The 11448-nt window shown below is 41.6% G+C and overlaps 1 protein-coding gene across 2 annotated transcripts; it reads left to right on the plus strand.

Annotated features, from left to right (window-relative positions):
* Window positions 1–2755: 2755 nt before the first annotated feature.
* On the plus strand, window positions 2756–11399 carry LOC106609699 (isocitrate dehydrogenase (NAD(+)) 3 catalytic subunit alpha). Of its 2 annotated transcripts, none has more exons than XM_014208669.2 (11): window positions 2756–2870; window positions 3228–3278; window positions 3433–3516; window positions 3670–3784; window positions 4705–4892; window positions 8223–8356; window positions 8724–8826; window positions 9566–9630; window positions 9846–9930; window positions 10198–10350; window positions 10765–11399. In XM_014208669.2, the coding sequence occupies exons 1-11, from the start codon at window positions 2844–2846 to the stop codon at window positions 10846–10848; spliced, it is 1089 nt and encodes a 362-aa protein (XP_014064144.1). In that variant the 5' UTR covers window positions 2756–2843; the 3' UTR covers window positions 10849–11399. The 2 variants fall into 2 exon arrangements, with proteins under 2 accessions (XP_014064144.1, XP_014064145.1); XM_014208670.2 differs by having other exon boundaries at window positions 2801–2870; window positions 3228–3260.
* The last annotated feature ends 49 nt before the right edge of the window (window positions 11400–11448 follow it).

Raw genomic sequence — 11448 nt, forward strand, 5'->3', positions numbered from 1 at the left:
GAAGTTAAAATGACTCACAGTGAAGATTACACAATACTATTAAGGACAAATGTCAAAGACTGCCTAGACTGGTAAATGCTAATAAAATAGGCAAGCCCTTTGTACCAATGTACTTAGGATACTTACATGTAAAACATTAACATAACAGAGAGACTGGATGGAAAATGTGTGAACTGTGAATGAACTCCAGCTTGCAGGCTACCAGTCTGTCTTTCACTTCTCTCTACAGATTTACAGAACAGGAAATTAGCCAATATTTTATAGGAATAAGTGTCTTCATACCTGCAACCAATCACAGCACACAACCAATTAATTCTAACAGACCAATAAGCTCACAGTTCCAATTTTTTTTTACATTTACATTTAAATCACATGATCGCTGTAGTTCACTTATGGAGGCACATGCCCCTGTTACATGTGATAATTATATGGCCCCTATAGTCTACAGTTGTAGACTACTTTACATGTGGTAATGATATGGCCCCTAGAGTAGTAGGCTACTTTACATGTGGTAATGATATGGCCCCTAGAGTAGTAGGCTACTTTACATGTGGTAATGATATGGCCCCAACAGTAGTAGGCTACTTTATATGTAATAATTATATGGCCCCTACAGTAGGAGGCTACTTTACATGTGATAATGATATGGCCCCTGGACTGTGATCACACAGTCCCCCAGAACAGCTGGTACTCTCATGCATGGTTCAGCATTGTTTGCCTCGAAGCGATTATAGAAGGCATTTAGCTTATCTGGTAGGTTCATATCACCTCAATGCCATTGGATGAATCCCGGAAAATATTGCAGTCTGTGGTAGCGAAAAAGTCCTGTAGCTTAGCATCAATGAGCGCCTCCTGTTTGAGTTTTTGCTTGTAAACAGGAATCAGGAGGATAGAGTTATGGTCAGATTTGCCAAATGGAGGGCGAGGGAGAGCTTTGAATGTGTCTCTGTGTGTGGAGTAAAGGTGATCTAGAGTTTTGTCTACTCTAGTTGCACAGGTGACATGCTGGTAGAAATTAGGTAACAAAAATTATTTCAGTTCCACTGCATTAAAATCACCGGCCTCCAGGAGCACCACCTCTTGTTGAGCAATTTCCTGTTTTCTTATGGCCCTATGCAGCTCGCTGAGTGCGGTCTTAGTGCCAGCATCGGTTTGTGGTGGTAAATAGACAGTTACAAAAAAACATATATAAAAACCCTGTGGCCTTTAATAATAGGTTAGATCCATAAAGATCTGAATCTGTAGTCTTTTAATAATAGGTTAGACTCATAAAGATCTGAATCTGTAGTCCTTTAATAATAGGTTAGATCCATAAAGATCTGAATCTGTAGTCCTTTAATAATAGGTTAGATCCATAAAGATCTGAATCTGTAGTCTTTTAATAATAGGTTAGATCCATAAAGGTCTGAATCTGTAGTCCTATAGGTTATATCCATAGTCTGAATTTGTTTCTGTACATGAAGCTGAAGGGAAGGGAAGCCTGCTATCTGGTGGTGGAGATATGTACTGTAGAAAGGATTGGATGGAGGATGTATCAGTGGTGTCAAACTCGTTCAATGGAGGACCTAATGCAGGGGTCTTCCACTCTTACCCTTCTACAGGGTTTCCCAAACTCGGTCCTGGGCCCCACGGGTGCACGTTTTGATTGTTGCCTTAGCACTACACAGCTGATTCAAATAACCAAGCTTTGATTGTGTAGTCAATGCTAGGGGGGAAAAACAAAACATAAATCCAGGTGGGGGACCCCAGGACTGAGTTGGGGAAACCCTGCCCTGCCTCTTATCTGGAGGACTCACGAAACACAAATACTTTGTTTGTAAATTATGTCGGAGTGTTGGAGTGTGGCCTTGGCTATCCCCTGGTTTGCTTAATATAAGACATTTGAAATGATTTATACTTTTACTTTTGATACATAAATATATTTTAGCCATTATATTTACTTTTAATACTTAAGTATATTTAAAACCAAATACATTTAGACTTTTACTCAAATAGTATTTTACTGGGTGACTTTTACTTGAGTCATTTTCTATGAAGGTATTTTTTTGTTTTACTCAAGTATGACAATTGGTTCCACCACTGCAACTTTGTTGTACAACTCAACTATGTACTTCATAGTTGAGTGTCAAACTCATTCCAAAGGGCCGAGTGTCTGCAGGTTTTCGCTCCTCCCTTGTATTTGATTGAGGAAATAAGGTCCCCAATTAGTAAGGAACTCCCCTCACCTGGTTGTCTACGTATTAATTGAAAGGAACAACTAAAAACCAGCAGACACTAGGCCCCTCAAACTCAACTCTGGACCTTGAAGCCAGATCCACTGCGTTTTTACCCTAATCAGGGACTGATTTAGACCTTAGACATCAGGTGGGTGCAAAATTATCAGGTAGAACAGAAAACCAGCAGGCTCATAGTAGGGATAACCAGGGATGTTCTCTTGATAAGTGTGTGAATTGGACCATTTTCCTGTCCTGCCAAGTATTGAAAATGTAACTAGTACTTTTGGGTGTCAGGGAAATGTATTGAGTAAAAATCACTTTATTTTCTTTTGAAATTTACTGAAGTAAAAGCAGGAAAAAATACCCAAAACTATTACTTTAGTGTTTTTTACTTAAATACTTTACACCACTGCAAAGTAGACATTATGTCGATCAAAAACAGTAATCTTCAACATGTATTATTTTATTGAAACGCTTTCATCGCGGATTTGTTTCACGTTGTAGTATTATGATAAACAGACATTACGTTGCTTATGGTCCAAGTTTCCTGCGTGATGACGTCACGATTTCCCACCCCGGAAGTCTCGTTAGCGGCAGAGCGGTGTAGCACCACATTAACACAGGAGTATGGCTAGCAACGTGTGGAGGTCAATGGTAAGGAAATGCCGTTTGTCAGCGGAAACATAATCCAATGTAACTTGGCCATGTATTGGATTTATGTTTGTGTAGTGTAAGTTCCTGTTCGAATGACTTTGTTGGTTGTATACTGTTGTTTCCATGGGTTTTCTTTGAGGCCTTTACTGTGTGTCCTTGTCCTGCTACTACCGTAGCGAGCTATGCTATCAACCAACCGCCTTTTATCTGCCTAATGCTTGACAAGTGACATTTCGTGTTTTGTCATTATTTTCTGATTCAGTCACACTAGACTAGATATACAGTGTGTGGATGTTGTTGTGATACATTGTATCTGCGCGGTAGTAATTTAACCTTCCGTTTATTTTCCTCCTTCAGCTCTCTCACGTCGTGGGGGCAAAGAGACCGACGGTATGTTTCAGAAGGGGGGTAAGTCATGGACTGACAAATGGACAAGTCTACACCTGTCTTTTATTAACTTCTCCCTCATTGGCTGAAATGATGTAATTCATGAGCCAGTGTTTAGTGCTCATATGTAATCCCTCTAAAACAGATTTAAAAGGGGTTTGTTTTCTCTTTACAGCTGCAAACGGTTACATTAATTCCTGGGGATGGAATTGGTCCAGAAATATCCGTGGCTGTCATGAAGATTTTTGAGGCTGCTAAGGTAAGCTGGAAAAGCTGTCAAACTCTCACTCACTCACTCACAGCACATTGTAGTGTTAACAGCAGAACATGCCATTTGCATGGAAAGTTTGACAGAACATTGAACACAAGTCCTTTCTGTACCATTCTGTGTCCTCTCTCTACCACCCGTTAGGTTCCCATCCAGTGGGAGGAGAGGAATGTGACAGCTATCCAGGGCCCAGGAGGTAGATGGATGATCCCTCCAGACTGTAAGGAGTCTATGGACAGGACCCTGATCGGGTTAAAAGGTAGGTAGCAGCCACAGAGATCCTATGGAAATCTATGGTACTATGATTGGTCATGGTCATGATGGACATAATGTACTGAAGTCAGCTGGAATAAAGAACGTCATGCAGGCGGCATCATAGGGGAGAGTATGTAGGGTTCATAGGGGAGAGTAGCCTGTGGGCTCATGGGGGGGATAGTGGGCTCATGGGGGGAGATGGTAGCCTGTGGGCTCATGGGGGGGATAGTTGTATGTAGGGTTCATGGGGGATGGTAGCCTATGGGGATAGTAGGGATTGAATGGGACACGGCCTTGATGACAGATGTAGTGGTAACGTGATTGGTAGGTAAACGATGCAGAAAGCCCGTCTAGGGGTCGGCTGGCTGGTGTGAAAGTACATCCCCGTATTCAGTAGACTCAAACGGAAAACGTTTTGCAATGGAAAATTGTAAAAAGTATTTTGTTGTATGTACAGGTAGTCTTTCCCTGTTTGTCTGTTTACTTCCATTTGGTTCCTAATGAACAGTAAACTGGTGTTAAAGGCCCAGTGCTGTCAAATTAGACTTTTCTGTATTTCTTTATACATATATATTTCCACACGGAGGTTGGAACAATACTGTGATGTTTTGAACATGAGGATAATGCCCTTTTAGTGTAAGAGCTGTATTAAATGACTGCCTGCAATGTTGGGGTGGAGTTTAGTCTACCTGGTGACGTGTTGGGGTGGAGTTTAGTCTACCTGGTGACGTCACCTCTCTGCCAATAACAGCTAGTTTTCCGTTTTCCCCTCAACACTCAGACCACTCACAGACAGTCCTGAGAAATTGTTCTTTGCTAAGAAGCAATTTTTTTTTTTTAAGTTGAAAAGGATCACAATGAAATGATTTGTTATTGAGATAAAAAGGTCTGCATTGGACTTTTAACCTCCCCCTCTGTGTGTAGGCCCCCTGAAGACACCCATCGCAGCCGGCCACCCCTCCATGAACCTGTTACTCAGGAAGACCTTTGACCTGTACGCCAACGTGCGTCCCTGTGTGTCCATCGAGGGCTACAAGACCCCCTACACCGACGTGGACCTGGTCACCATCAGAGAGAACACCGAGGGAGAGTACAGCGGAATCGAGCACATAGTAAGTAGCTATGGTTACCAAGGTGACGTTCAGTAGGAGAGAAATGGGACAAAGTTTTGAGTGAAACTGATTTTTCAAATGTGTGGATTTCAAAGTGAATCTGTCATTCTGTAAAATGGCTGCAGCTAACACTGACTACAGAGGGATAGAACACACAGCAGTAGCTACCTCGTATGTTAAAATGGCTGCAGCTAACACTGACTACAGAGGGATAGAACACAGCAATAGCTACCTCGTATGTTTGCTGGAATGTTTGTTCAGGATAATAATTTAATTGGCTGATCCCTCCTACTGACCAGAGGGGTACACTACAAAGCAGGATCAGTGAGTTAGCCAGTTAACTTTGAGAAACAATCAGAAATAACAATGGATTTTTTGGGGGGGGTTAAAGAAAGCTGAACTTCTGTGTTTTAGGTTGTTGAATCATTTAGTCGATGTCCATTTCAAACTGATCTTTCTAAATAAAAAATACAAATTGTTGCGTTAGCTAGCGAACTCCTTGATCCTGCTTTGTAATCAACCCCTCAATGGAATAGTCTTACTACAACAACATGCAGGGATGTGTTCATTCGGTATCAAATGGTACGAAACGCTAGAGAATGTTTTGAAATGGAGGTGAAACAAAACAAGAAGTCCTACCTGAACATGTCCAAGAAGAATGTTCAGGTTATTATTTTTTAATGGCTACGTTGTGCCCTGCTGAACATGACCCAGTGTTTCAACACTTGACTGGGTCCTCTATTAGGGCATCTGGTGTAGATTTCAGAGCAAATGTCAGCACTAAAATGGTTGTGAATGGTTTGTTGGTTTGACAGTGACTGAAAAGTCACGTTAACTGTGATGTGACTACTCCGGTCCGTTGTTTTCAGCTCTTGATAAGCAGCTGTTCAAGGCTGAGAGCTGAGCAGTCTGTATTTTCACTGTGGTGTTGTGTGGAATCCGTGTCCTTGGTTATTGAAACTGTTTTATCTGGGTTGGACAGGGCACATCACACACAGGTGATTGGTTATTCTCCAGATGTTCCTTAGGTAAGCCAGAGGAACAGCAGCTTCACTAACCAGACCACCACCTCAGTCTCTAACCCTAACGTGCCCCAATGTACACTCCCGTTCAAAAGTTTGGGCTCACTTAGAAATGTCCTTGTTTTTTGAATAAAAAGCACTTTTTTTTGTCCATTAAAATAACATCAAATTGATCAGAAATGCAGTGCAGACATTGTTAATGTTGTAAATGACTATTGTAGCTGGAAACGGCTGATTTAAAAAAAAATATATGTATATATATATATCAATTATTTTTTAATGGAATATCTGCATAGGTGTAGAGGCCCATTATCAGCAACCATCACTCCTGTGCTCCAATGGCACGTTGTGTTTGCCTTTTAAAATGATAAACTTGGATTAGCTAATTGATCATTAGAAAACCCTTTTGCAATTGTTAGAACAGCTGAAAACTGTTGTCCTGGTTAAAGAAGCAATAAAACTGGCCTTTAGACTAGTTGAGTATCTGGAGCATCAGCATTTGTGGGTTCGATTACAGGCTCAAAATGGCCAGAAACACAACTTTCTTCTGAAACTAGTCAGTCTATTCTTGTTCTGAGAAATGAAGGCTATTCCATGTGAGAAATTGCCAAGAAACTGAAGATCTTGTACAACGCTGTGTACTACTCCCTTCACAGAACAGCGCAAACTGTCTCTAACCAGAATAAAAGAGGAGTGGGAGGCCCCGGTGCACAACTGAGCAAGAGTACGTTAGTGTCTAGTTTGAGAAACTGACGCATCACAAGTCCTCAACTGGCAGCTTCATTAAATGGTACCCGCAAAACACCAGTCTCAACGTCAAAAGTGAAGAGGCGATTCTGGGATGCTGGCCTTCTAGGCAGAGTTGCAAAGAAAAGGCCAAATCTGACTGGCCAATAAAAATAAAAGATTAAGATCGGCAAAAGAACACACTGGACAGAGGACGATTGAAACAAAGTGTTATGAACAGACAAATCTAAGTTTGAGGTGTTCGGATCACAAAGAAGAACATTCGTGAGACGCAGAAAAAATGAAAAGATTCTGGAGGAGTGCTTGACGCCATCTGTCAAGCATGGTGGAGGCAATGTGATGGTCTGGGGGTGCTTTGGTAGTGGTAAAGTGGGAGATTTGTACAGAGTAAAAGGGATCTTGAAGGTAGGATATCACCCCATTTTTGCAACGACATGCCATACCCTGTGGGCGGCACTTAATTGGAGCCAGTTTACTCCTACAACAGGACAATGACCCAAAGCACAGCTCCAAACTATGTAAGAACTATTTAGGGAAGAAGCAGTCAGCTGGTATTCTGTCTATAATGGAGTGGCCAGCACAGTCACCGGATCTCAACCCTATTGAGCTGTTGTGGGAGCAGCTTGATCGTAAGAAGTGCCCATCAAGCCAATCCAATTTGTGGGAGGTGCTTCAGGATGCATGGGCTGAGATCTCTTCAGATTACCTCAACAAATTGACAACTAGAATGCCGAAGGTCTGCAAAGGCTGTAATTGCTGCAAAAGGAGGATTCTTTGACAAAACCATAGTTTGAAAGACACAATTATTATTTGTCAACATCTTGACTATATTTTCTATTCATTTTTCAACTCATTTCATGTATGTTTTCATGGAAAAAACAAGGACATTTCTAAGTGACTCAACTTTTGAACGGTAGTGTATGTTCATAGACTTCTCTCTCCAGTTCTCCTTTTGTTCACTTAGTTTTTTTTCAACTAAATGTATTGTATGTTATTCCTACATATCTGCTATCTTAATTTGATCACTCTGTCGCATAGAATTTTAAGCAGGTACTGCTAACTTGTAGTGTATTCCATGTTTAAAAATGCTTCTAAAGTTTGTCATTTCCAATTTCAGACTTGATTTGCCCAAATGAAAAATATATCTAAACTTAAACATTTCCATTTTATTAATAATAATCCACATAATTTATTGTTGCTGCAGGATTACTTTCCTGTTGTGAAACTGGTCAAATTTAAGATGGCACATCTGGAATTTGTTGATGTCACTTCCTTTACGGTGAAATCCTATTGTATGTAGTTGTCACCTCAGGCTGAGAGTACTTTTTGTTCCTCCACTCACGGTGATGTTATGAATACCTTTTCATGCGTCTTCTCTTCCAGTTTCATTGTTCCAATTCAATTGTTTTTTAAAGTCGCTCAGTTCTCTTTCCCAGTTGTTACTGTCCCTCAAAACATTTTATGACCTAAAGTAGATCACTGATTCAAAATATTTGATTCTGTATGATTAAGTCATCTATTGTTTGATTTAGGCTAAGGTGCTTGTCCTCTTCTCTTGTAGATTGTTGATGGCGTAGTTCAGAGCATCAAACTCATCACTGAAGACGCCAGTCGCCGTATCGCTGAGTATGCCTTTGAGTATGCAAGAAACAACCAAAGAAACAGTGTCACAGCCGTTCACAAAGCCAACATCATGTAAGTCTAGAGCTCCACAATCAAATAGGCTGTGGGTTCTTAGAAATTGTCCATTTTTATTGTGCAGTTGGGGATCATTTCAAAATGAGAAGCAAATATCGACTAAATGTATCATCACCATGGGTCAATTACAAGTCAAACAGAATAAGATATTAAATGTTATTGGTCACATACACATATTTAACAGATGTTATCGCAGGTGGAGTGAAATGCTTATGTTCTACAAGTGCAATAATGCCAAGCAATACAAAACGATACGCACAAATAAACATGTATTTAAGAAAGAAAGAAAATATCAGAATGAGCACATCAATGACACCAATATTCAGGCATTAAACTAACGTGCCTGGTGTTTTGATGTGACCAGGAGGATGTCAGATGGGCTGTTCCTGAGGAAATGCAGAGAGGTGGCTGAACACTTCAAGGACATCAAGTTTACTGAGATGTACCTGGACACAGTGTGTCTCAACGTATGTACACTCCTTTACGCTGTTCTTCCTACGTGACGCTGTTTTGATGCATATCACATTCTCTGTCTAAAGCCTTATTTCCAACTACCGCTTCAGTCGAAAGACCGCTCCCGTCTGCGTGTTTCCGCGCACCTCCCTTTGAAAGGTGACCTTGCGGATGCAGAGATTTGACCATGCCGACGGGAGTGGAAGTTGGATATCGCATCCTTCCGTTGGTGCAGACCTAGCAGATTACCTGGAAGCAGAAGGTAGAAATGGGGCTTAGTCAGGTTCTCATGTTCGAGATGGAAACGGGGATTAGTCAGGTTCGAGATGGAAACTGGGATTAGTCAGGTTCGAGATGGAAACGGGGATTAGTCAGGTTCGAGATGGAAACGGGGATTAGTCAGGTTCTCATGTTCGAGATGGAAACGGATTATTCAGGTTCTCATGTTCGAGATGGAAATGGGGATTAGTCAGGTTCTCATGTTAGAGATGGAAACGGGGATTAGTCAGGTTCTCATGTTCGAGATGGAAATGGGGATTAGTCAGGTTCTCATGTTCGAGATGGAAATGGGGATTAGTCAGGTTCTCATGTTCGAGATGGAAACGGGGATTAGTCAGGTTCTCATGTTCGAGATGGAAACGGGGATTAGTCAGGTTCTCTTGTTGGAGATGGAAACGGGGCTTAATCAGGGTCTCTTGTTGGAGCGGTAGATGGAAACGGGGATTAATCAGGTTGTCATGGTGAATGTTTCAGATGGTGCAAGATCCCACCCAGTTTGACGTCCTGGTGATGCCCAACCTGTATGGTGACATTCTCAGGTCAGTTACTATTTATTTGCATGTATCTATATTAATTCATCGCTATTGAATGCAATTTGTTTAAGCTATTAATTCAAACATTAATAGCTTAGCAGAGTTTGGTCTTATTGGGCCTAATACTGGCTTTCATTTGTGTTGCGCTAATGTGACTAGATGATTCTGCTAACTAAAGGCTGTGGCTACTACTACAGATAGGTGTGTGTCATGTATTGCAGTGATCTGTGTGCTGGACTTATCGGAGGTCTGGGAGTCACTCCTAGTGGAAACATTGGTGCGAATGGAGTCGCCATTTTTGAATCGGTTTGTCTTGCTGTTTTATAATCTGAATATGTTTAGCTACTCTCAACTGTTTGATGAAACGCAAGGCTTCTTGTCCTGTAAACAGTCTATTGTGCAATAACTAAACATGTTTGTTTTGTTAGACTTCCCACTCTTTCAGCAAAACAATAATACAAGACGTCATACATTTCAATAAGTTGTCCGTTTCTAATGGCTGTACGGAAGCTTGTTCCAGTGTTGAGAGTAGTAGACGTTTTAACGTTGTCCCTCTACCCCTGTGGTATCCAGGTCCATGGGACGGCCCCCGACATAGCCGGTCTGGACATGGCCAACCCTACAGCTCTGCTGCTCAGTGCTGTGATGATGCTGCGTCACATGGGCATGCACGACTACGGCAAGAAGATCGAGACGGCCTGCTTCGACACCATCAGAGACAAGAAGGTGGCTAGTTGGGTTTTTATTACCCCCCCAATAACCATCAGAGACTAGAAGGGGGCTAGTTGGGTTTTTATTACCCCCAATAGTGGCTATTGTGCCTCTTGCGTATCGGTGCCGGAATACATTACGAAGTGGAGGTGCCCGGGGAGAAGTAGTAGTACTTCCTTGTTCTTGGAGGACCGCTCAGAGAGTCTGCTCTCTTCTATCCGATGCCAGATGATATGGTGGATGTTGGGCTAGTTGGTTTATAATATGTTGGCTCCCCTGGACACCACACCTCCTTCTGGGTGCCAATGCTCTTTATGGATTTTTCTGTAGATTTTAACATGACAGATTTTTGTTCAGTTGGTCATTGTATGCAAAATCTGCTTTGGCTTTTCAATGAATTGATTGGGCTGTTTTTCTATCCTCTCCCAGGTGCTGACCGGGGACCTTGGTGGGCAGTCGAAGTGCTCAGAGTTTACAGAGGAGATCTGCCGTAGAGTGCGAGACATGGACTGAAAACGACGACTGTTGATTTCTGAAGACTTCATAATATTTCAACCGCTGCTTTGAACTTACTCCTAAAGACTCTGGGGGCGTTCCAGGTTGTCAGTACTGCAGTTACGATGCAGCAGCATATCTTAGATTACTATATTATATTTATGTAGGTTCCTGAGAAGGGACAATTCTCCAGGTTTTCTAGAAATTCGATAATTTGTGCAGTGTGACTGCAATAAATCACGACCTGGAACGCGCCCTATATGAATGGGTATTCACTCTTAAGGTGTATTTAAGCACAATTTTACTCACATGATCATTTTATGGGGCAAACTTCCCCAAAGTTATACTTGCCTCTATACTACGTGTTGTCCGGCAGTGGTTCTGATCTTTGCTATTTTTTTTTTTTTTAACGGTAAATGTAATGCTAACAGCTTCAATGTATTCTATTTATTGTTACCAATCGGGTTCCTGTGCATGAATGGATTGTAATTGTACCAGTGTATCATGTCATTTCGCTCTTTTCTGTTTCGAGATCCTTACGTGAAAACTTGATTACATGACTTAAAGCCTGACGTCTCATTCTTCCTGTTAACAGGTACAGTGTATTGTTATTGCAGA

The sequence above is a fragment of the Salmo salar genome, chromosome ssa11 (assembly GCF_905237065.1).
Source record: "Salmo salar chromosome ssa11, Ssal_v3.1, whole genome shotgun sequence".
In the NCBI taxonomy this organism is placed as follows: Eukaryota; Metazoa; Chordata; class Actinopteri; order Salmoniformes; family Salmonidae; genus Salmo; species Salmo salar.

Coding starts and splice junctions, on each gene's coding strand:
- LOC106609699 (XM_014208669.2), top strand. CDS start 2,844: ATGGCTAGCAACGTGTGGAGGTCAATG. Junction 8,357..8,723: donor GTTCACAAAGCCAACATCAT/GTAAGTCTAGAG, acceptor TGATGTGACCAG/GAGGATGTCAGATGGGCTGT. Junction 10,351..10,764: donor ACACCATCAGAGACAAGAAG/GTGGCTAGTTGG, acceptor ATCCTCTCCCAG/GTGCTGACCGGGGACCTTGG.